Source organism: Synchiropus splendidus, chromosome 8 (assembly GCF_027744825.2).
Source record: "Synchiropus splendidus isolate RoL2022-P1 chromosome 8, RoL_Sspl_1.0, whole genome shotgun sequence".
Taxonomy (NCBI): Eukaryota; Metazoa; Chordata; class Actinopteri; order Syngnathiformes; family Callionymidae; genus Synchiropus; species Synchiropus splendidus.
Window position 1 is genome coordinate 23,162,783 of NC_071341.1, and position 25,801 is coordinate 23,188,583.

The 25,801-nt window shown below is 41.8% G+C and overlaps 1 protein-coding gene across 2 annotated transcripts in view; it reads left to right on the forward strand.

The window, feature by feature from the left end:
• Window positions 1-25,801, forward strand: part of rsrc1 (arginine/serine-rich coiled-coil 1) — a 172,146-nt gene that overhangs the window by 83,076 nt on the left and 63,269 nt on the right. For both annotated transcript variants that reach the window (XM_053872032.1, XM_053872033.1), the window contains exons 6-7: window positions 1,251-1,367; window positions 15,472-15,639. In XM_053872032.1, the coding sequence (XP_053728007.1) occupies window positions 1,251-1,367; window positions 15,472-15,639 (285 nt within the window). The remainder of the gene's footprint in view (window positions 1-1,250; window positions 1,368-15,471; window positions 15,640-25,801) is intronic.

The window sequence follows — 25,801 nt, forward strand, 5'->3', positions numbered from 1 at the left end:
ACTTGTTTTTTTCCCTCTTCTCTTCTGTATCTCACTTGATTGACAAAGCTTTTGTCTCTATTTCTGCTGATCAATGTTGCTTGAAAAGGGCAAAAAAGAGGCACCAGATGAGCAAAAGATGTTTTTTGTGTGAGGTATTGTTGCAGTGTGCCATTCTCAGTGATGAATCTTTCAGGATTCTTCTTTAGAAGTGATTAGATTTTGGCAGTGTTCTGTAGTTTCATCAGGGTTTACGAAAGCTTTTCTCACGCCGTGTGTTATAGGATCTCTGCAATGCTATCGCCACCTGCAGTCTGATTGAGGTAATTGTGATCAATAAATTTTCAAATGTCAATTCACATAGATATAATAAATCCAAGGCAGTAGTATTGGGTTAAACTACGACCTAAAACATGGTAAAATTGTGTCTTTTTAAAATGGGAATTTTAAAGAGGACCCTGGTCGCCATTAGTTTTTGATAAAACTAAAAAAAAAGATCATTCTGATTCAGTATATTACTTTTATATTTGCTCGTGCGCTTCCATCCCTTTCCTTTTATCACCAGTTTGCTGTTGTGTGAGGTTGAATCTACGCGAGGCGCTGCTTGGATACATCCTTATGAATCCAATATCTCTCTTCTTTGCCACCGCAAGTGTACAAATTATGTCTTATACTTCTGTATCTCTCTTACTCGTGTTGTTTTCATCCCCTTTTTTATCTTACAAATCTCCCACACGACAGAGGATTTGTTTACTATATCTGACAAAAAAGTTCTGCAATTTTGGTGTGTTATAGCCAGGATGAAGAAAGGTTTTCATATAGACTGGATTTTCAAACACCACTGCAATTGTTTCCTGCGTCTTGATATCAATACAAACGCTGCACGAGTTGCGTTTGAAAACACGATGCCGCTCACACCGCAGTCACTACATGAAAGAGCCGAACACCAAACCGCCCCTGTGGAGGATCTGTAGGGCAGACTGAATGGTCCTGCAGGGCTTCAGACAACTGTATTTCCTCATGCAAAATTGTTGCTAATGGAAGATTTGTGCTATGGTTTTTGAATTGACATCTTAATTAGAACAAGAGAAACATGATTTTTTTGTCAGATTCATTAACTTGTGCTATACAGGGGAATATGGAGGCAAATCAGCCATGTATTTCTCTGCTGTAATATGTGAAACTACTTCTCAGAATTAGACTTCCTCAAGTCTGACTGATGCTTGGTTGTCGTGGTTAAATCCATCAGCTGATTCTTGTTCATGTTTCAGGCGAAGAAAGCGTTCCAGCAGCAGTTCGTCCCAGGCTTCTTCTCGTCGAAAAAGGAGTACTGATAGAGACAGAGGCAGGAGCCATCGATCTCACAGGTCTCGCAGCCGGGACAGAAGGTGACGCAACTCACATTCAAAGACATGTTTTTTTTTCAATACAGGTGTGATCATAATAATTGCATTCTTGGAAAAAAAAAACTATTATTGTCCTCTGCTAACTTTAGTCCTCAAGTGTTGTTGTTATAATGGCCATATTGTATTGTGACTTTTCGTCCGGCAATCATCTTCATCGCTGTCGTAGATTCAGAATATTCTTTCCGGGAGACAAAGTTATTCATGCAATGTTAATGTGGACACACCTGCACCCTGCAAGCACATGCGCACACACACATACACACGATCCATCTCTCATGCAGCTACAATCACTTGTGTATCTCTTTCAGGAACACAAAGGGAACGTCTCAGTGTGAGGTGGTCTATGTCATTAGCATAGCTAATCTTGTGCTAATGAACCAGTAAACTGTGCACTTTTTAAATCCCTCACTCACACGCATAGAAACATGCGCAGATGCACAACCCAAGAAAAGCTTGTCATAATATATGCGCAACCCAGGCCCTTTGTTTACTTGTGTACGGCTGCGGGGGAGAGCAGAGATCATTTTAATCACAAAGGAAAAAAGTGTTTTAATATCCTCATTATGGAGGTGTTAGAGTGAGGAGATGATGCAGCAGTGACTTTTGACATTACGCTCGCTAATGATGCCATGAAAGGACATTTGCCAATGCTCACAGAGTATTTTTTTTCTTTGCTAACTGCAACATATAAATCCACGTTTAAAAAAAGGACCTTTCGCACATTCTGCCTTGAATGTCTGCAAGTCGCCGAGTGCTGATGAAAACATCTGTCCCAAAATGATGGTCCTGGTGGGTTTAGGATGAAAGGTGGCAGGGATTTGGAAGATTCAGTCTTCCAGTTGATGACACTGGTATTTACAAACACAGCCCTGTAATTAGTATAGTTTTGTTGTCTAATCGGCTTTGCGCCAAGCTCGGAGCAGGTGGGGCGATGTTGACGGCATGGGGAGTCGTCGTGGGTGGAGGCGAGTGCGTGTGAAATTATGGGTTGTGTGCGGTAGCTTATTGGCAACTGTTTACATGTTGTCGGAGACATTAAAATAACATGCGACCAGACTGTATTGCAGTAGACTTCATATTTAAAACAACATTTTAGCGAGGACTTTCGATGATTCATGGGTTCTTGTTACAATGAAATTATATGCTGAAAACCACAATGTATTTCTGGACCTTACAAATGTGCCATTCAGTTCAACTTAGGGACCAGTGTTTGACAATGCACCGTGGCACTAATGATAGTGTTTCAGTTTTATACTCGCTGTATTACCACGCTGTATTTCTGGGTTGGAGAGGTGGTACGAGTGCCTGTATTTTTGAGCTAAGCTGGTCATATTTAACAAGTGATTGTGATGGAATCATATTAAATGTGTGAGCAATTAAAAAAATATATAATAATATAATAACAATGCAGCAGGTGGAACTCTCCATCAGTTGAGGTCAAGTAAATATTGAGGAAAATACAGGCGGAAATATTTGTCTCCTTTTGTTATTTTTTCTTTCCTTAGCATATCTTTGTTACAGACCTTTCATCAGATGCTTTGAATTCTGCATCTGCCGTGTGTTTGAGATGGACGAGTGGTGGTTAGTAGCATGTTCAGGTGCCTGACTGCCATTACTCAGGGCCTGTGTCGGAGTGAGGATGCCTGCGCCGGCTCAGAGTTTGGCTGATAGATCAGAGAAGGATTGAGTGGACAGGAACTCATGATTGATAAACATAGAATATGAGCCGCTGCCTGCATCCCCTATCTTGGGGCGCACAGACCCGGTACCACCATCAACAGAATATGAAAGGGGGAGAAAAGGAGCACCAACCAGAAAGCGGGAATTGGGATTGGAAACGAGAAGTTTGAAGTGAATAAAAACGTGTGGAGAGAATGGGTTGAGTAAGTGCAGGAGGGCGACAGAGTGGCGAAGATCTTAGAGGGAGAAGATGAAGAAGAAAGACAAAAGTGAGGCCCGTTCTGGCAAATGATGGGCCTGAGTGGGTTATTTTTCAAAACAAATGAAAATAACTGCATGGGAATATGGCAGAGGGGAAGATTAGGCCCATAGTAGGGCCTTTGCCAGTTGAAGGGTGGAAATATTATCACCCTCTGTCTAATCCCTTATGTATAAATAAGAAATAAAGAGATACATGAAATAGGAATTATGCTCTATCTTGTGTTTACCATCTATGGCTGCTTCCCAGTTCTGTTCTCTCTGTCTCCAATTTCTTTCCTGCGCTCAATCAGAGGAAGGCCAAGTCCCCCAGAGGCAGTCAATCTTGCGCTGAAATGTAAAACAGACAAGGGAAGCAGATTACCTATTTGCCATTAATGTTTATTCTCTTTGATGTGAGGAGGCATATCAAGCTGGGTGTGTGTGTGTGTGCGCGTGTGGTAGATCAAGTGTGTGCTGGCGTGTGCATATTCCACGAGTGCTGCACCGTCACAGAGTAGAATGTGGTGGGTGAGTCCATCGAGGGCTGCCGATGACAAGTGAAGTCCATGGAGGCAGTGTACAATGAAGTCCAATAAAGATGACACAGCCTCTAATCACAGTCGGATCACAGGCTCGTCTCCAGGTGAGCTCAGTTCAGCTGGTGGTAATAGGCGTCCACGGCAGGGCTGGAACGTGTGTGGCGCCGTCAGTCATCGTGTCACTTTTCCATTCGCCAAACTGTCGCGATTTGACCCGTACCTTAGAGCAATCGGACTAGTGTCACACTCCACCCATCACAGCTAAAGAGAGCAGTTCACTCACAGTCAAGTACTCAAGCGTCAAGGCCGGTGCATTTGTACTTCAGGGCACACGCACTAATACTTGCTTTTTATTCATTAATATTTCAGTGGTCTGTTGAGTTTGTACTAGCATCAGTGTACTTATTCAGGAGCGGCCCGATCACTGTTTGTCAGAGATTTAACGAGCGTGAGCTTTCTAATTGTGTATCTTCTTAGAGCAGTGTTCTACTGTACAGTAATGCTCCGCGCTGAGCCAGAAGTCTTTGCAAAAGTCTTTGCTTGACTTACTTTGTGCAGCAGAGAAATTCACTCGCCTGAGTCCAAAGTCAGAATTGGATTTTGTACGTATTTGTTTGATCTTTTTGTGAGGAAAAGTTGTGCGACAGTTACCTGACAATGAGTGAATCAGGCAAAATTAATGATTCTACTGGTTTAAGTAAATAAACTTAGTGGAGACTGTAGACAAAGTAGCCCCTCAACCCTGCTGTCAATCATGTAGTTATTCAGGGTGCACTTATTATTTTGCCCATACACATGCGTAGTCGTTTGTGTGAGTGCAAATAGGTGCCCTCTTCAATGTCCTGTGAATGTGCACGCTGGACTCACTGATGGCTCAGTATTTATTTCACTCAGCAATTTCCCACTGTGTGATATGAGGTGTCGTACATCTGTTGAATAGCTTTCCCTGCCTTGCTTTTCTCTGACGTGGTGCACCAAGGTCATCTCGGCAGCTTGGGAGTGACGAGGATCTCAAGGCTGAATGGAAAAGTCCTCTGGGGGGAAGAAAGGTTAAGGCGGTTGAGTGTTAAAAGATGGACGTGGAGTAAAGAAAATCAGCAAACGCGTTTTGTCTTAGCAGTGCACTCAGAACGTTTTAATACGCCTGGGCCGGCTATTCCCTGTTCAGGTGGAAACGCTGCTTATTCTCCAGATTTTTCTGAAGTGTGTGTGTGTGATGTAGCAGGTGGTTCTGGGTGTCACTAGCCTCTTAAGGAAAGTGTTTTTGAGTATAAGACAAGGGAAATCATCTTTTACAACAAATTTCAACGCAACAAAAATCATTATGAAACACGAGCAGGTGGTTTTGACGTACTAATCGAGACTTTCTGTTTTGCTACAATGTCTTTTTCGACACCCAATTTACCAGTTGAGTTTTGAAACACAACAACGAATATAAACCACACTTTATTATACATGTATTTATCATTTTATTTTGTCTTTATTAATGAAAGCCGTCCAATTTCTAATGAAATTTTAAAAAAATGCCAGCACATATCATAGCACTAAATACAGAAACGAGAGATAGTCAGGTTATACAGTACAACAAAGCGAAATGAGAATGTAAATTCTCTGTTTCTCCATTACTACCTTTCTGATTTGACTGGTGGCTGTCGCCTTGATGTGTCTAGTTGCTCTCCTGTGAACCAAACACGGTGTCCTTTTCCATTCCTACAGTGTGACAGTCAGACCTTTCTTCTTTCTATTCCTATTACCAGAATAGCGAAGTCTTGATGTGAACTGAAAGATGACCTGGTTTAATTCTGCTGCACCTTCTCTACTCCATAAAAATCAACATGTTTCCAATGGTGAAATCTCAACACGTCTTTTCGCTGTTTGTCTTTTCTCCCTCTCGTTCTCCGTCTTGCTCTCTGCCTCTGTGTTGTCTTTTTTATTTATCTGCTGTAAAGGCCAGTCAAGCACTTCTCTGCTTTGTTGTCAGAAACCTTTATTTACCAAAGGGAGGAATAAGTGACTGACACAGACAGTCTCTTTCATCCCGCCTTGCCGCAAGCGGTGTTCTCCTCGACTGCCAGAGGAAACACCCCTCCGCCCCCAACCCATCACTTCTATGAAGCAATTCTCGCTCACCCCTCTGCATCAGGCCCTGCCATCTTGCAGGTTTTGTGCGCATTTGCCCACTCCTCTGGGTTCCAACCAAGATTACTAAACTGTACTCAGATGTCAAAACGCGTACAGGAAAATGTCCTGAAAAAGGTCGCGTTTGAGGACCGATCAAATATCTTGAATTGATGTTGTTGCAATCCACAATGACAGATAGGTTGGATTTCATTTTGGGACCTGACATCAGCATATGCTTTTCTTGTAATACCACAATACCACAGCTTTTGTATTTGTATTTGAGTTCGATAGGGATTTAATTTTACACTGTTTTTGGACCCACCTCTCCAACATGCGTGTTGTAAAACAATTTCTGAAATTATGTTCTGTACCAAGGACAGGGCTTACACACTTGAAATCTTAAACACAGTTGATAGATAAGCTTATATTTAAGCATGTGTCTGGTTGTTTACAGGCTCCCTTTTGATTCGTGGTGTCAAAATTTTGCATAAACGTCTGTACGTCTATAGTCAAAACACTGAAATGGTCCCCCTTTTAATCCATCCACTTTCATCTTTCATTTTAGATTTCCGTTCCTTCCTCAGTTTCTTTGGATTTGAAGATGTCTGCCTTACCTTAGATGAGGTACTGGGTTCTTCATAGGTTACGATAACAAACAATTTTACCAGGAAAATGGGAGAAGAGAAGAGAAATACGGCTAGTGGGGTTTATGGCTGTGGTGAAGGAGGAAATGAAGAGGATAGATGGGACGAACTGAAAGGAAATACTGAGAGACAACATTTCTACTTGAATAGACCTGTGTTTTTGTTGTCCCACGTTATCACACTTTCTATGAACAAATATAAGTTAAGCAGTTCAGAGGTTGACTGGAAGGTTGTGCTGTTTTTGAAATCCCACCATGAGCACACATTTCCAAGGTTGAGTGTGACGACTGAGTGAGCCATAAGACAACTGTGAGCACAATAGAGAACAGAAATAGCTTTTCCATATCACTAAGACTGATTATTACTGAAGCCCAGTAAAGGTGGGAAACTAGAGTGAATTCTTTTGTACGTGCACGTGGTCTGTCTTGGAAACAAAACACAGTTTCCTCGCTTGGGTTTACTTCTTGACCATGAAAAGCCTCATCTGTCTGGCCTGAGCAACAGAAAGATGGAAAAAGAAATGCTTTTAGGTCTGGCGTATTGAAACGAACACCAAATGTATCTCTGCGTCGTTCCTTCTGCCTTTCCTGGGTCTCTCTGCTATTTAAGCTTCTTGAAGTTCTTCCAAATTGGGTTTTAAATGCCAATTAGGAGGTTGAATGTAGTAAAATAAAAGCAAATGCAGGCAGGATGGCCTCACCTTCTGGCTGCTTAGGCTTCAGAGAGAGCCCATCCAGACCTTTGGCTTCTAGTGAGGCTTTGAGAGAAATATCCTGCCTAATGAACACATTAATTAGAACCATAACTATTTATAAGATGATAATTAGAAACGAAGGATGGTAAACTGGGCTTTTCCTGCAATTAATGGAGGATTAATTACGGGAGCTAATGAAGTGGATTTTTGAAACGTGTGGAGGTGAAGTACAGAGATGTGCGGCTCACTTTGTGATCACTGGCATAATTATTTTCTGCTGCGCCAAAGCGTTTGAGGCCCTGCTCCTCGCTGGCTCCGGCCGGCTAATAGGCATCATTGCATCGTTATATATGCACTTAAAAAGACTTGCCACAGAAATGACTGTCTAATTATTTCTAATTGGCAGGCCCTGTGTGTAGTTATTGAGCTGTTTGGTCCTGCCGCCGAGCCGCGGGTCTCATAATGCTCTGGGCGGAGAGGGAGGGGGACACACATCCAACAATGGTAACAGACAGAGGCTGAGGACAGCATGCCACGCTGCTCCGACCTACACATGGTCACCCTTGGCCATCCACTCACCGGGACGTCGGGGATTTAAAGGAGCCCTGTGCAAACGACGCTGACCTCACTGTTAACCACGAAGCAAAGTTGCAGTATATGATCTTTTCATTCTTTCTCATTCAATTAAAAGCGAAAGGCTGCTAATTTATGCAGGATAAACAAACCGGCTGTTCCCCATTCTTGTTTAAGCGCATAAATAAACTACAGTGCGGATGGAGGTTCGGTAATGCGCTGCTTGTGATTTAGCAGCCAAGATCCAAGCCTGTCCTCAGAGACGACGTTAAGAGAGGACACATGGACAAACCTCAGTCAGCCGTGATCACTTTGTACCACACTTGGGCTCTCATGGACACCAACACCCAGTGGGGAGAATGTGTCGATAACTTTATTGACAATTACGCGCAGCTTATGTGTTTCAAGGCAGGATAAACATCGACAATATAGCAAGACCAGTGACATGGTTTGCGTTTAAATCCTGGTGTTGTCTTGTCTCCTTAAATGCAGAACTTAACATTCCAGAAATACATGAAGCTCATCCTCCAAGGTTTGGGGTTGTGCATTTGTTGTAGAGAATCGTTTGTTTAGTAGGACCTTTGAATCATGTTGCTTGCTTCACATCAACACAGTTTGTGCCAGATATCTGTCTGCTTGTGTCTAATACCAAGTATATGGTTCCAAATTATTCCTCACTTTCACTGAACCGATGATGACTTGAGTGCTAACTGCCAACTCATTCTGTCACTGCCTACATGTCGATTCATGCTGGACAAGTTACCAACTTGCACACATGTGGTTTCACTCACACTTCTGTCATGTATTTTATCAAAAAAGAAAAGAAATAGGAGAGAGCATGGCAGATAAATGAAGCGAAGATCATACTCACCCTGCCTGAAACCTTTTTAAAAGTAATGAAACACATTCTCAGTGTTCACATGAGGATTTATATTTGAAATTTGTCTTCGGCTCTGGCGCTCGCTCATCATTTGCTTCGGTAAACCATGAGGCTTGATGAGGAGGATGGAGTGGCCAAAGAATACATGGCCAATGCTGGTATGAGTGACCGAATAAAGAGCAGATCAGAGTTGACTGTTCGCTCGATTTGGCTTTGATCAGAAACAGTGAAGTCTACTTATATTGAATGTTAGCCGCACTGCGGAGCTGCAGAGGACTGATCTCTGACATTCGTGTTATAAAAGGTTGCTTTATGGAGATGGGATTGCCAGAAGGGATCAAATGAAATATTCCATACATCACAGGCCCTTAAACATTCACGAAACATCAACAAGATTTCGACCACTGAGCCCACATGATGTTTTCATCCTCATTTTCCTCAAACTGTATTTTTGTCCAGTGTTTCAACTTTGCCAGGGTCATAGCCACTACTGATTTTCGCATCACCGCTATGTTGCCCTTGTTTGGATGAAGATGACGTGACAACCATGTTGTGACAATATCAACGGAAATGCAAATGTTTTTTTCTTTTTTCAATGGCAGAACTGTCATAAAAAGCAAAAAAGGCAGTTCTATCTAAAGTCACTTCAAAATCTGGGCTCTTTTGAAGTGCAGCGACTTGTCCTATTTTTGAAAATCGCTATTCTAATATTGCTTCAGATATTGGTGTTGGTGACTGGCGGCGTGAAACCTGGTCGGAGCAGCCCCATAACTGTTGAGTGTGTTGTGTGTAAAGAGGAAAGAGACAGTTTGGGGTGCCACAAGAGGGAGACGAAGCAGGCGCAAGGCAACAAGATATCTAACACACTATTTCAATTCTGATCATGTTCAGTGCTTTACACAAAAGTAGTCACGTGTTTCATCTATTTACAGAGGTACAATTTAGAGAGTTTTAGATGCGATTAACAATTATCATTTAGTTCTTATTAACGTGCTGCTGCTGCAGTTTTGACCAATTCCAACCATTATGGGTGTAGTGATTCCATCTCAAGCAGTGGGACAGAATAAAATGTACTGAAAGGAAGGAACATAACCATTTTGACTTCCAGTTATGTTTAGAAAATATTTTGATAAAACATTTGTGAACAAACTTCTTTGAAAAAACTGCAGTCAGTTATCAGTCAACTACGTTTGGGGCTACTTTGCTTGTGTCTTGGGTGTTTAATTAAGTGTAGTTTCCCTTTAGTAGTGGAATGTGTGTCTGCTTTTTGTCGGCCCATTCCTCGGTACCTTTTACAGTCCACCCACATGGTTTTTCTCAGCGTTTATGATTTTTCTTATACTGGAGTTGTGAGGTTCCTAAATCACTTAAGCACACGGGGCCGAGCAGTCCACATTTAAACAATAAAAGGCTGTTATGCTAAGGGCCCTCAGATCTCCTACCACTTCATAAATACATGCGTATAAAAGGCAGAAAAATACATCTTCCCTGACCAGAGAGAGAGGGAGAGCAAGCGTTTGAGAGCACACCTGCTAATTGGAGCCAGCTTGATTTGAAGCATGGCTGTCTGCTCTGTCTTCTCCATAATTCCACCTCTTTTTTTTCCTATTTTTACGTCTATCTACTTCCTTTCTCAAAGCCCACTATACTGTCTTCATTACTTCTCCTAGTCGTCCTTCAACTCTTCAAGTTTCCATTGGTTTTTTTTTGCACGTCCTCTTTTCAATGTTTATTTCCCCCCCCTCTTTACGTTGACAACAGAAACAACACTGTTATAAGGCGGCGTGTAATTGTTCTAAGTTGTTGATAAATGGATGGAGTGAGAAGAGAAAAAGTGCTTTTGAATTGCGTGGGTGGCTGTGAGTGAGTTGGCAAGTTAGCACCTAGTCTAAGTGTGACCTCCACTTGACATTTCGCATGGGCTCAGAGGTTAAAGCCAAACCGCCCCCCCTCCCAACTCCAGCTGCTAATGGGTGTCATGTCGAGCTGTGGCCGCCCAGAGGTCAAAGGTTTTGGGTGATCAGCAGACGGCCAAGTTTAGGATTGCGATGGGAAGACTGAGTGACATTGGGCATGTGTGCTAGAAATGAGCAGAGTTATCAACACTCTTGGAAAGGCACCGAAAAGAAACCACATCTTTTCACCCAAAGTCGTCTTTTCCCTCCTCGTTGGCTGGCCGTTGATGGTTCATATAGATCTGAGGGGTCTTTGAAGGCTTTTGAACTCTCCTAAATGAATTGACCTTGTGGCTTGTGCCTGTAACTGTGTGTGTGTGTGTTGTTTGGGTTGATATGGGGAGGCAGTGGGTGGGTGGTCCGCATGGGGTCTCATTTCAGCTTCACAGCATCGTAAGGCAATGTGGACATTTGTGTTGACGACAGCTAAATTAAAAGCAAACTGAAGATTATGACAAACCTAAACATTGCCTTTTATGAGCAGGGGGAGGGAGCGAACGAACGGGGCCAAGCCTATCTTTTATGGCCTGTCTTTGCTGTCTTAATTGTGCTTACAATCAGCTATTTCCACTGATTCCGTGTGTGTTATTTTGCACGCGTTTATGTTGATTAATGAGTGTGTGTGTGTGCGTGCGCGTGTACGGTGAACCGAGGGAACTGATAATGTGGCTGCTTGGAAGAAGGAAGCAGCTTGGGAAATGATTTCAACAGCTCTCATAATTAGAGGAATATCATAAATTAAACTTGTGTCTGCTGTTGCGTTTGAAGAGCACTCAAAAGTAATAAATTCTGGATGGTTAACATATTTGCATTCCATTCAGTTGGCAGCGTCAGGCATGAACAGCTGTTTTCCACGTCTTTTGGCAGCAGGAAATGCACATTGCTCACTCAAGGTGCTTTTTAGACACATTGAAATGGCAGAAAAAAAGAAAGTGACTTTTAACTTGAACATGAAGCTGCTGCTGTGTGCTCCGTCACTGGAAATAACTCTGCGGGGAGCTCCGCACTAATGAAGTTCTTCAAATATGGATATTTTCACTTTCCATCCGCCTGATTTGCAATCTGCCATTTCTTGGAAATTTTGACTGGCAAGCATTTTTTCCACCCTGGTAATCTCTTTTTGTGTTTGTGTGCTGCACTCGATTCTTGGGTTATCTTGGAGTAGATCATAGACTTGTACTGTCCGTATACTGTGTTAATGTATGAGAAAATAGTCTACAATCCAGCATGTTATCATCATCGTGCTGATTCATGTGACATATTTACGTTTCATTAACCTTTTAAATTCACAAGCAAACCTGTAAAGGCCCTCTGATCAAATCTACTTCACAAGAGAAATCTGAATCTCACCAAAGGTTTATTTAAAAATGCAATTTCAACTTCAACAACAAGACAAAAAAGGACAGACAAAAATGTGAGCATGATTTTGTGGGTTCAGGTGAAAAAGTAATTTCTCTCTGTCGCTGTTTTGTCTGAAGCATTCAGGCAAAATATCAAACTGTATTGCATAACATATATTGAGTTTGATTAGAAATGGTTTAGAGCAGATTTTTAATGTGTCATCACTTTCTTTTTGGGTTATCGATTGGTAGAACTGAGAACTGGCAAGAACCTCACGATAGGATACACGTCGCGATACTTGGGTTGTGGTACTATTTTGCCATACATCTCAATATCGTGACACACTGCCATGTTCTACACAGCTAACAGAAACAAATCACACAACTCAAAGCAGAAAGAGCAAACTCAGTCAAAACGATAAAATAACTTTCCTGTGCCACATTCATGCACTTAACTTGAAAGTCAATTTTTCATATCACTATACAGCGATACATTGCTGTATTGATAGTCTTTCACGTCTCTACCTATTTACAGTGGAATAGCCTTGAAGAATCGAAGAATGACGAACCAAATGGACCTAGACTGAAGGAGTCGCTGACAATTTACAAAAGAAATATATTGTCTGTCGGTGAACCCTAGATAAGAAGGAGATAAAGTTACAGAAACAATTAAAGCGTTTTTTTTTTTTTTTTTGTGCATGTTTCTATCTCCGTGTCCCTGTTGTGCACAGACACGTTGTCAGACAGCATTACTTGCTTTGCGTTTTGAATAATGACTAAACTGAGGTCAAATGCCAGTGGAGACGTTCGCCTATATCTGGCACTAGTGGTATCACGTAGCTTCGATTAATGTCCAATTTCTAGTGAAAACAGAAATAGAATACAGTCTGATAAGGGCAACACAGCTTCACACCCTGCCACATAATTACCCAAATGGGCTGTGGTGAGGGATCATATCCTGGCGACAGCAGGGGGTCAGTGGCGATAAGCTTTAGCCCAGCTCCCAACATGCAGTATAATTACTCTATTGATAATTCCCCGGGAAAACTGTCCCAGCCAATTGCAGAGCTGCGATTTAATGGATTGGATAGCAAAACTAGCGAGGAATGGAGGAAAAGAGGGTGCGAGGTGGCAGAGCTTGTGTCCGTGTGTGTCCGTTTGTGTGGGTTATACGTGGGGGAAACCAGCAAGGGCCTTTTATTAGTAATGAAAATATGTTTGGGCCATAGGGCCACCCATTTTCCCTCCAGATAATAAGCCCAATAAAATGTAAAGCAGAGGAAGAGCTTGGCATGGGGTCCGACTGTGGCTGTTTATCTGTCCGTGTCCTGCATTAGCCTTTTTATCTGCGCTCCCAAATTAGTTAATCATTCTCCAAGGGGAAGGACTTGCTCTGGAAATTGACATTTAGCAGCATAGGCTCACTCTATTAACTACAGTAAATTTAATTTGCTGCACACCCCAGAAGTGCTGTTTTCTTCAGAGGGAAAAAAGAGGGCTGTATTTATTGTGGATGCATTTTCTGTTCTCCATTTGGCGGTTGTAATTAGAAGACTGTGGCTCATTACTCAGCATGATGTTGGATTTACTGAAACACGGATTAATCGTGTGAACTTCTATGCAAGATTTGAACGTTGCAGTTTAATCTATAGTTTTTGCCAAATATCTGATCTGAAAATAGGAATGTTTTGAATATTGAATGAATTTTGCTGGTTCTTGAATTTTCTTTTCAAAGACATTATTATATGTATTATATTAATGTAAATATAATATTAATAAATTACATGCATTATTTTTCAATTTAATTATCTCATTATGAATTAATTAAAAGTTCACACCAGAGGGGTGAAATTGAAGTTTGGTCACATGAGCTTCAGGTTGGTCCAGTGATGAGCAAACTCTTTGCAGTATAAAAAGATTTTCCATCCATCAGCCAGTGTCCTTCGTCATTGATGTTTTGTTATGACATCACATGGTCTTGTTGATGGAACATGTTCCCTGCTCAAGAATGTTTACCTGCAATTGATCTGTGTTCTTGGATCAATTGTTTTGCCTTTACATGATCAATAGATAATTAATGTGTTAAAGTCCGAGCCCTAATATTAATATTTAGTTCTTAACCTCTCTGAATTTTAATGCTTAATGCCATTCCTTCATCATACAGGAAGGTAAAATGTCAAAGCGCACTCTCAATATTGTCCACCAGTTGATGTATTTCCCAGTTTGGGTTGCAACAGCAACTTGTGTCCCGCCTACTTTACTGACTTGCTCATCCTCCCCTCTCACCTGTCTTCTTCACGTCTGCGTTCCCCACGTTCATGAACCTCATTCGTGCCCGTCTCATGGCTGTATTTTTTTGGAAGCCAGATAAATAATCGTGGTCAAGCATGATTGATTGTCATTTCTTGGACTCTAATTTCCATTTCGGTCGGTTTATTTTGAACTTCCGCTCCGCTTTTCTCCGAGTGACAAAGCCCCACAGCAGCTCCTCGGTGATCAGCGGTCTCTTCATTTAATTGATTTGAACGGTTGTCAGAGTGTTGTCTGTTAGGACGGTGACAGGTGTCTGGAGGAAATGATTAGTTTTCTTTCAGGAGTGAGACAGCTCTGGATGTCCCAAACTGCAAACTAATAAAAAAGGGAAAGCAATAAAGCTTGTGGACGGCGGGTTTGACTGTTTTTATAGACAAATCAATAAAATGATAGATGATGGAAAATAACGGCAAGTCAGCTGCTGATTCCTACAGGAGGTTCAAATCACACGTCCCTCTCAAACACATGTGTAGGTACACACCCCACAACATATTACCTTGATATGTTTTATCTGCATTAATAGAGCTGTCACAGGTGACACCAATAGGTGCTTGTATTTTATTATTTTTTGGTTTGTGTGACAACCAATCGGACAGTTTCCCAGCTGTGTTCATGTTTGCGTGTCTTAACTAACTGTGTAAATCTTCCACCGCAAATCATTTTGAGACCTGAGGGCCGGTGGGGATCGATACCAAAGAGAGACCCTGGCTCTGGGTCTGACCCCGCCCTTAATTGGCCCTGTCTTCTGTGTATTCTTGCCACAGTGTGCAAGGTATATTTTCATGTCTTGCGAGCTGCTTAGTAATGTGGTTCAAAATGACATTTTCAATCTTCGAAATATGGGTCATTGACCTTATAATATGGGGTCGTTGATTTTCTAATTCAGGGCTGGGTGTTGGTTGACTTCTTCACATCACACTCAATCTCCATCTCGATTTCATAACTTTAGTTTGAATATCTTTGCAGTTGCCAATTATGATGTAGTGTCTGAGGTGATCCTTCAGTGGTTTGTGATGACGCTACAATTCTCTGTGATGATCAATAATTGCAGAGTTGGTGACGCAAAGTTTTTCGAATTTTTCATCTTGATTTACATGCCTTGTTCAGGTCTCACTCCCGCCAGCGCCGGAGCCGCAGCAGGAGCAGCAGTCACCGCAGGAGCCACAGGAGCAGCCGTGACCGGAGTCATCGCAGGGGCCATGACCGAGACAAGTGTAAAGAAAAAGAGAAAGATAGAGGAAGGGACAAGTCGAAGGACAAAGCAGATAAACAGGGGTATGTGACAAATGAGCACCGACATACTTATGTGTATGAACAGGCCAAGAAGAAAACACATCACATATTGCCGTGACCCATTTGAGTCCCCAGTGTCTGCCCCTGGGCGCATCAAAAAACACCACAGCAGACACAAAGATGTGAAACCTTTCTCCATTCCTAAGCCCTTTCATCCATCAGCCGTCTTGCTATCTGTTTGGCAGGTTTTTGCAATCAAGCAATGGGCTGCTCCTGATCAAATGGTGTGAGAAATATTGTTAAATTGCATATTACCATGCGACTCCTGGCTCTCCAAAGGCCTCAGATAACCACCTTATCAATCCCTCTTGGACACCATAGCTGTTCTTGTTACCTTCCCATTGCATTGCAACAAAATTTGTGCTATAGTTTGAGTCACACACTGTTGCTGTCTTCTATGATAAATGTGGATATAAGTCTATGAATCCTATGGGTGATAAGGGCATGTTAGGTACCAAGGTGGACAATCCATGGCCGTGTCTATGACACAAAAGTTGTTTTTGCAAAGCTTTGAGTACCTTTGGTATTCAGTGCTTATTGAGAAATACTTGGCCACCTGCTTGGTGAATTTTGTTATTCCTCATATTACTATTTGTGTCTCTGCTATTCTAACAAGAAGCATATAGATTGCCTTGCTGTGTCTGTCTATTGCCAACAGAGGAGATGTACTACCGGCCACTGAGAAAGAATCCAGCAGAAACCTCAGTCAGGGGAACACCCTGGATCCTTTTTGTGTAGACTTTCCATTGTCTCAAATGTGAAGATCTGGGTTTTCCCTGGACATTTTGATTTGTTTTTTCAATGAATGAGTCACTCTATATTCTGTCTATGTGCAGTTTATGTTGCCTGAGACTAACCACGGAGAGGCCCAAGGGTACAGTCGATTCAGTAGACATAGGATCTAGCCCTGCATGGTCCTTAAGTAGCAGGAATAAGTAGAAGAAAATTGGATGTGGAACTATTCAGTAGCAGACACATGCCCAACTACAGAGTCCAGATGACAGACAATAAATGTGCATGCTTAAAATATCTGTCTGTAATGACTCGTAAGTGTTACGCCTCAAACATTTAGTGACTGGACGATGTCTTCCGCCAGAAAATGTTAAATTTGAACATTTTAGTGTATAGCCAATATTAATTATGGCTCTTTCATGGGTGCACAGGCCACAGTGGGCCAGAAGATCAGAGGTTAGGTGAATGTTTTCAACACATACATTTGTCAGTTTGGCAAACATTTTCTGGTTCCATTGACAGATTTACTCGACACATAATGTGGATGGAAGTGTAGAGTAATAGCAAACTACTTTCTGAACAACTGTGACGCACATCGGAGGCTGTCCACACTGTGAGAGAGCTGACCCAGGAATGGAAAATGGACATTTTGACTGTACAACATCGTCTTGGGCTTAGATTGCGAACCTGCAGTTGAGCTAGTGACGTCACCACAGCGGTGCCCCCGGCAGACCATCTCACTGCGATCTCGAGTTTATTACATGATTAAACTCATAGTAAATTAGTTTTTGTTCTTCTTTATGTGGCTCTAATACGCCATCGTATAAAATAAACATCATCACATTACTCCCTGTCTTGACAACCAAAGTTCTCCTTGGTAAGACCAAAGTTGCAATGCCTCAGAATTTCTCCATGTCTTCTTTCCATTGCTCCAATTTGGAATATTTTCACAGGAAGTTCCTTTTATTGGTTGCTATTATATATTGCACTTTTAGATGTGTATCATGAAAACAAATAAAGCTATCAGTGAAAAGCAAGGCCAGTCGGCTATATCTATTTTCTTATTAAGGCTTCAATATCCTTGGGTATCGATAGAGATCTTTTCCGTCATCTCTGACCCTGCTTTTGCTCGTGTTCATATAAGCACATACAGTATGCAGCTGTGGGAAGTATTTCACTCTGATTTCTCTGTTTGCACCTAAGCACCTTAGTGTTTACTGCACATTGAATGATGTTGGTTTCAGGGTAATCTAGTGTGTCTTCCGCTTGATAATTGCATTTGTTGGAATTTGAAGAAGCCCGTTTGTGTTTTTCCTTCATTACTTGCATCTCAGAAACTCATGGTAGTGACATCAACATTTCCTGTGGACGATATGCAAATCTGTAGGCTAACTGTTACTCAGATGTTACCAGCGTCACCTTACTCTTAACTCAGGGGAAAGCATTACAGGGCTTATCTGTGTATGATGTTCTAGTTAGAATGTGACCCATAGATGCAGCTACAATTGACAAATTAAAAGTTAAAGATTTTTGTGATAGTATAAATCAAAACTTTTTTTAATATGAACTGCCCTCAACTAAAGTTTAGTGGAGTAAAATTAAAATGAATTCATCATTGTCAGGCTTTGACTGATATAGATGTGTCTGTTGTTTCGTTCTTTCTGCTGGAGCTTCGGTGCCCGACAAGGTGTCATGTCGTCGAGGAAAAGATGGAAGCGCGACAGATTTTTAAGTAAGACTATTTAATGGTGCATCCTGTCTGACGAGACATCTTGTCTGTTTCATCTGCTCCTTCTGCTCTAAGTGGCATTGGGGGCTGGGTCTTATTTTAACCTCTGGATCATCACTTTCTGCTCGACACAAACACACATGCGTTCAGTTTCCTACCTTTCCGACCGAATTTACATACCGGTTTCCAAAGGAAAGTAGCTGAATCCAGAGCGGAGTAAAGGAGAGGCTCAGGATCTTCCGAGTGTCTGTCAGGATGAAAGAGGGGCCCCTGTGAGCGACTCTCTGCCACTGACTCTGTTGTGTATGTCTCCGTGTGGTGTTATCATCATTAAACATTTAACACTCCTCTTGTATGACAGCCGGCAACTCTGTGCTCCAGCGGCATGTATCCATGCAAAATTTATTGGAAACGACAAGGTGTTGTTAAGTGATCTTGTTGCCTTTTACCAGTGGCAAAGGGTAAGTGGGTGATTGTTGGTTGCCTTGCTCTCTGTGTGCGCCTGTGAGTGCAGAAGATTTAACCCAGGCAAGGGTTGGCTTCTATTGTCCCCGGGCTTTTGTTTACCAACAACAGGGAAGAACTATTTTTTTTAGCAATTTACTTGTCATCCAAAAAATGGATGTTTTCTTTTTTTAATGAGGTTGTTTACTAGTGTTGTCTGCTCTGTGTATATATTTGTATCAACTGTTTTTCTTCCAGTCATGTAAACGCAATAAAGAATTTGCCAAATCGGGAATTTTTGCGATGAGAATCAGTCTTGTTTAAGCCGACAAGGAGGTTTGGTGATCTTTGCCATATATCCCGCTCCGATCAGAACTGCAAAAGAAATGGAAAACGTGATTTGTCAAAAACAGTACATCACTAGAAACATCAACTTCCTTGTGACTTGCGTGACTAAATGTGTTGCTGCTAGGGAGGCACAGAACATTCAGTGGCCGAATGTATGCGGCTGAATAGCACAAAAAAAAGCAACACTGTTCTGTGATTTTTGCTTCAAACCGACAATACTTAAATGTTTTTTTAAGTATAAAAATGTTTCACAGAGGCGGAATGAGCTTTGCGAGACAGCTGATGAAATTTCGGCCATAAATATCTGGCCATTCAGTCCCTCCACTTCAGCTGTGACAACAGATTCGCTGGTCAGTCAGCTGGTGATACTGTTCCAGCTCTTATTGGTTCGTTCTGTCAGGGATCCTGAAAAAAAAGCTCTGTTAATTTAACAATAGGCCATTTAATTGACCCATTTTTTTTATTTTTGGTGAAGTTGATGACTGGCGACATGTCCACGATGTCCCCCACTGCAGGCCAAACAGCAAGAGCAAGCTTTGGCCATTTGTCCGTAGTACGTTATATCACATGAAATTCTAGTGAATAGTACATAATGTTATTTCTGTACATCCTTGAGCTTTCCATTTCTTCGCTGGATCCCCCCACACTAAATGACCCATGCTTTCTAAAGCCCTCACTGAAGTACTAAAGTAGAAAGCAGAGTAGTTTCCTTTCTCTGTCTCTCATCAGAGAGGTCTGTCCAATTAGGGTGAACTCCTCGTCTGTGCCAGGTTAGCAGTAGAGCACTAGTTCGTCTAGTCAATGTGATGTCATTTGCAGAGACAGGGATCAGCATGGAGACCTTGCAGGCGGCCATGAAGTGTGTTTTCCTTCCGCGTGCGAAACTGGAGATGATTTAATAAGCTTTGGGTCAAAGGAGTGAATAGGCCTTTTATTGAATATATATATATATATATATATATTTAATGAAGTAATTCATGTGAAGTGTGTCCAGTGTCATTCTGCTACTCTAGCAGCTAAAACCGCTTTCCTAGTTTTTAAATTTTGCTTCAACTCAAGAAGCAAATCTGGGTGCATGTTTATGCTTTTAAATCACAAAAATGTGTCCCCACCAGCCTTGCCTTTCCTGCGTCTATCGTGAGTGTGGACTGTTTTGTAATTCTGCTCATTATCGTTTGCCCCCTGACAAACCTAAACGGAACATCACTGCAGGAGTCCTCGCAGGCCCAATGTGCTCCAACGCTCAGCCTTAACCCCTGGATGCCTGAATGCTGTGAGGCAGAGAGAAAATAAAACAAGACCCTGGACACACGCACTCACAAACATTCACATGCTACTGTTGATTTTCACTCCTATTCTTGCCTGACTCTAAGGAAATGATTGTCTGCTTCTTTGCCTCTGTTGAACATCTATCAGCTCATTAGTGTTGGTAATACACAGAGAAAGTAAGTGTGTGTGTGTGTGTCTGTGTGAGAGAGTGTGTTTGCATGCATGTAGCCTCTGCCTGCGGCGTCCGCTCAACCTGTTGGGAAATGTGTGTGAATGGGTGGTGAGGATGCGACCATTAGTGCTCCTCTGTGTGTTTTGTGTGCACTCTTGAAATACTCAAGGCTGTGTCTGGCAAGGAGAGAAGGTCTGGGGAGGTAATAATGGATCTTTCAAACACCCTCTCTCGGAAGGTTAGGATGCTCCAACATCAACCTAAATCAATGAGGAATACGTGTGTTTTTTTATTTGTGTGTGTGTGTGTCGAGCAGGGGGAGCGCAGTGAACGGCAGCCAGATAAGCAAAGTCGTAACAGGAGTAGGTGTGCGTGAATATTTTTGGGTGGGTTTTTAAGTGGTGGGTCAGATAGGAATGATGCCTTCATGCCAAGGGTGAACATTTTACACAAACATCCTTAGATAGGAGCCTATGTACAATCAAGCGCAGCGTTTTTTGGCCCCCAGCTAAATGTGGTGTTGAGATTCTTTTCCCAATGAGATAACAAGCCTGAAACAATGATGTTGCATCTTAAGCATAAATGTTAGCTCTTATATAAAGACTTATATAAATGAAAGTTTGGCCAAATACATATACTTGAAATGTTTAATGTCAAACTGATCCCTTGTGAAAAATGACAATGCCGCTTTGCTGTATAATTCTTTTTTTACTGCTTCATATATTTTCCAACACGACTTAAAAGACATGTACAGATGGAGGTTTTTTTTTCCATTCACGTCATGACTTGTCTGTTCATTGTCATATATACATTCTAACATGCAGGTTTAAAAGCATTGGAGACCAGATCGACCCTATGATCAGGCTCTTGGGGATCACTTGCCTGTAATTTACGTTTTCATTATTACTTCATGAAGTTTTTTTCCCCCCATTTTCCTGTAAATCAACAATTTGCTGATGCTTTAATATGTTTTAACATATTTGCAGTATTTACTGCTCACTACTTGAAACGAGAGCTGTGTCATCTTTGCCCTTTATGTAAACCTTGGGTGTCCAATAATGGTGTATGAAAACATCGATATGCTTAAATATCACAATACTCAATTATGTGATACTGTCTTATTTTATGTCAGTATTTATTCTACAGATACTTGTTTAATGCTAACAGTTTCTTTCTGTACACTGTTATTTTGTTGTCTAAGGGGCAATAAATTCCTCTGTTAGATGGTGAAATTTAACCAAAGGTCTAACTGGACTGACATCATCACAGTAAACTCGTTCAAATAAATTTACAGTATCAAAATATATTTCAATGTATCAGATCACCACTCCTGTATTGGGATACGTATCATCCATTTTCAGTTTCATCTGTACACAACATCGTGAAACAACATGACATTTTGGATGCAACATTGCATCTTTCTTTTCTCCATTTGATACACTTTAAATCAATGGAATCAACCATTTTAAGGTGCAAACTTCACAGTAAAACACAACTTGCGTCAGGCTTTTTGGAACTGTCATTCATTTAAGACATCCACTGACTATCTGGTTCTCTCAAGGTCAAACTTACTTAATATACACAATAAGATGTGATGTGTTGCCATGGCTCTGGTTTTAACACAAAAATTACCTGCTTGTTTTCAAGATGCTCAGCTCACTTCCATTGAACAATGCAGTAGTAGTTGACAGAAAATTCTAATTTTGTGAAACTGGTGTGGTGTTTTTTTAAATCCTTAGAACCAAAATAAACATCATAATTATTATACTAAACTTCCATTTATGCCTCATATCACGTGATACAGGTGGGAATTAATACAATAATGTACTGTAGCATAGTAAAACGATTATACATATTTAAGCCATCCAAAGAAGGTTCAGATATTCAGGATCTGAAAATTGATATGTTTGGCATTGTATGGGAAGTTAAAGTCTCAAGAAGCTTGAGTCTCATCTGTGTTTGCGTTCACCGGTGATGGTGCACATTCACCCTGTCCCTCACTTGATTTGTGAATTGGAAAGAGAGCAGTTTCCTCATTCTCTGCGGAGAATGACTTATTTTTTTGGCAGCATTATGAGTCCTTTCTGTGTCAGTGGGTAGGAAGGAAAAAAAATCTGGCCCCTTTTAATCACAGGAGAGACTCCCTGAGTGAGCGATAGAGAGCTGTGACAATCCACTTAGTGGACTCTGTAATCTATTTAACCATTTAGCGAGTTGTTAAGAAGTATGCAAATACTAAAATAAAGCGCCGGCTCATTAGTTGCTCTCCAGACTTCAGGGGTCCGCCGAACAGTCTGCCTCCTGAACTGGACTGCAATTTCGAACTCTAGCACATTTAGAGTTGTGTGGCGTTGCAGCGTTTGAGACCTGCTGCAGGCGCAGGGAGAAGCCAGGCCTGGAGCGCGATGACAGAGACCAGACCCGGCCAAATAGAAGATCCCCCAATCCAATTACCCCGTTCCCTCTTTTATCCTTTTCTCTCCAGTCCTGTCTCTCTCCTCTGTGGTTCCCGCTTATTTTATGGCCTTGTCTGAGCAAATGAACCAGGCAGTGGAAGTCTATTCTGCCATTTGTGTTGCGCTGCTGTTGGCAATGGCCCTGTAGGGTATTAGAAATACTACAAAAAAGGAAGGGAGCTCAGATGTCTTTCTATACTGAGAAAATATTTACTATTGATTGTGAGGTTTCACATGCTACTGAATGTTTAGTTTTCTTGAGATGTAACTGCTTGTTTGTTGCTGTACTTGACCCCAGCATCCCATGTAATATGTAACTAGGTCCTTGTTAAATAAGTCAGCAAACAAGAAACAAAATTAAAGTGTCTCAACTTGTGAAACAAACATTGAAGCTCACGAAGCAGTGAAGGCTCAAGATTGCTGAAGTGATGGGAAGCCGTCTGTGATCAAGTTACCGATTTGAACATCTCATTTTACTGTCAGGATGTTGAACTCCTCTGCTTTCCTCTTATAAGCATTTAAAGGTTCACTTTTCAGTAGAAATTTCTATCTCTGGGTTAATGTTTAATTCATTAGTTGTAATGTCTCCCTCTCTGTTGCTCTCTACCTTTCATTCCCTCCCATCTGCATGTCTGCTGTCTGGCAAGTTGCAACACAGTGGCTGGATCATAGATTTCTCTTACCTCGTGTCTCACTCCTACTTGTACACACGGGCACAGAGTTTCTCTTTCTTTGCCTCTTTTTTCGTAATATTTTTTGCTCAATTTCTGACAAAATATTTGTAGTTTTTTTCTCACTCTCATCAGCTGTTTGTTGTTGGCAAATAATTCAGTTTAGAATGAGACCAGGTGATTTTCCTATCGTTACTATGTCTAATGTAATCTGTACACAAAATAACCATTTCAACTGAATCATCGTCCTGTCATTTTCAGGTGTATAACATGTTGAATTCCTTGTATTAACATCTCGCGAGGCGCTAAATATTTCTGACTCAGTGGCATTGTCTATTTATGTAACCGTGAGATGTGAGTTAACTTTCTTTGCACTGCCTCTCCTCGAAGCCCAGTGACACACATGTACGCTCACACCACACACTCACATTCCTGACATCTCTCCCTGAAGGCCAGACTGCAGAGTGCTCGGGGCCATGTTGTTTTGTCTTCTGACGGACAGGCAGAAAAAAGAAAGACTAACCCTGGCTAGTGATTACGCCAGTTTGACACCACAGCCGCGATGCTGGGGGAAAAAAAAAAGTGTGCACAAAGAAAAGTGAAAAAGGCACTGTGTGTGGATAAAATGAATAACAATGTAAGCGATGTGTCTCCCTGGACCCTGATAACCTGCAGACCAGAGCCCAATCCCGGTGACAGGCTGGCCTTTGTGGTCACTTTATCCTGCCTGTACACTTGTAAGGTAGAGCTGGGATAATCGCACCTAATCTAATTAGGGCTAAAGAGGGCCATGACTGAGGCTGGCCAGAGGCAGACGAGGCACACACACACACACACACACACGTCCACAAACAGCTTGCTAGCAAAATCCTGTTTGCATCAGAAAAATAAGGTTGTCATATTGATTATGCAGATGAGGCACTAACTGGCTCTAACTGCCTCTCAGCCAGCCGGCTACAGCTGACACAAGCTGAAGAGAAGGATGCAGAGAGTTGGAGACGGGATTAGAGCAGGTTCGGCTCTGCGTTTCCCCCCAACTGCGTACTCGACCCGTCCTTTCTCAGAGATTTGGCAGTATCAATCGTGACGGTCATATTTGTCAGAAGCTGCAGCCGTGCGGGTAAAACTCATGTTGTTCACCATGGAAAGATTTATACCTTTAAATAGCAGAATAATTCATGCATCGACACCTATAGTTGTCTGTCTGCATTGAGGCCGTGTATCTCCAGTGTTTCTGCATCCTCCTGCAGGTTTAGTGAAACATGATTATTGTTGGTTATTTTAGCATGATTAGTTTCAACCCTGTGAATATCGCTCCCTCTGGTCCTCGAGGATGACTGGGGTATTCACTGAACGATTGTGTGTTGTACAGTTGAAGGGCAGGATTGAAAGCGATTATCTAGTTAACTCCTGGCACCCACTGGTAGCTTGAAATAGACCTGAGCGCCAGACCCTGATTTGCAAATGAATTACCTTTCGCCTTTTCCTCCCATTCCTATTTCTCCCTCTCCCTAGTTCCTCTTCTGTTTTTATCCCATTCCTTGCCAAGATCATCTTTTTATATTGCGCCATGACAGATGCTGCGCCGGGCTTCCATTGTTCCCCATCATTTTACCGGGGCCGCGAGGAGCGCTGAAAGATTTCCACATGTGATTTTATCAAGCGTCTCCCTCTATCAAATGGCCTGGCGCTTTATTCTTCGTGTTCCAGCGCTTCTACAGACTTTTGGACCAGGAGGAAATGTTAGAGTGTAATTGTCTGCACCTCAATAATAGAGGAGCTATTTCTCTGATTAGGGAAGCCCCTAATTGAGCGATATGAAAAGGACGGCCCGCCATTGAAGAAACCGTCGGGGAAATTGATTCCTCCTCATCCTTCCCTTTTGCGTGTTTGTCATTGTCCTGTCCTGTTTTTTTTTGTGACACACGAGAACTACTTCAATTGTCTACAAAACAGTGACCAAATACAAATCCCCCGACGCACATTTTCCATAGTGTCTTGGCCGGAACAGGGGAGACAAATGATTAAAAAAAAAAAATCTGTAAAAGAACAGATGTGCCCATGCAAATTAAAATCCGGCCAAAATGTGCTGTAACCTCCCCAAATTCTGACTGAAGATTAATTCATTTCCATCGGGTCTTCTTTAGGTAAAATAGTAGTCATCTTTTGGCACGTTCAACTTGTTTTGCAGGTTTAATGTTTGCTTTGCGGGACCTTGAAAGTGTTCTGAAGTCTGAAAATATTTTTCTTGAAGTTAGAAAAGTGGCATAGCAAAGCATTTATTGGCTGCAGTGCAACGAAATGCATGCAGAACAGCTAGAAA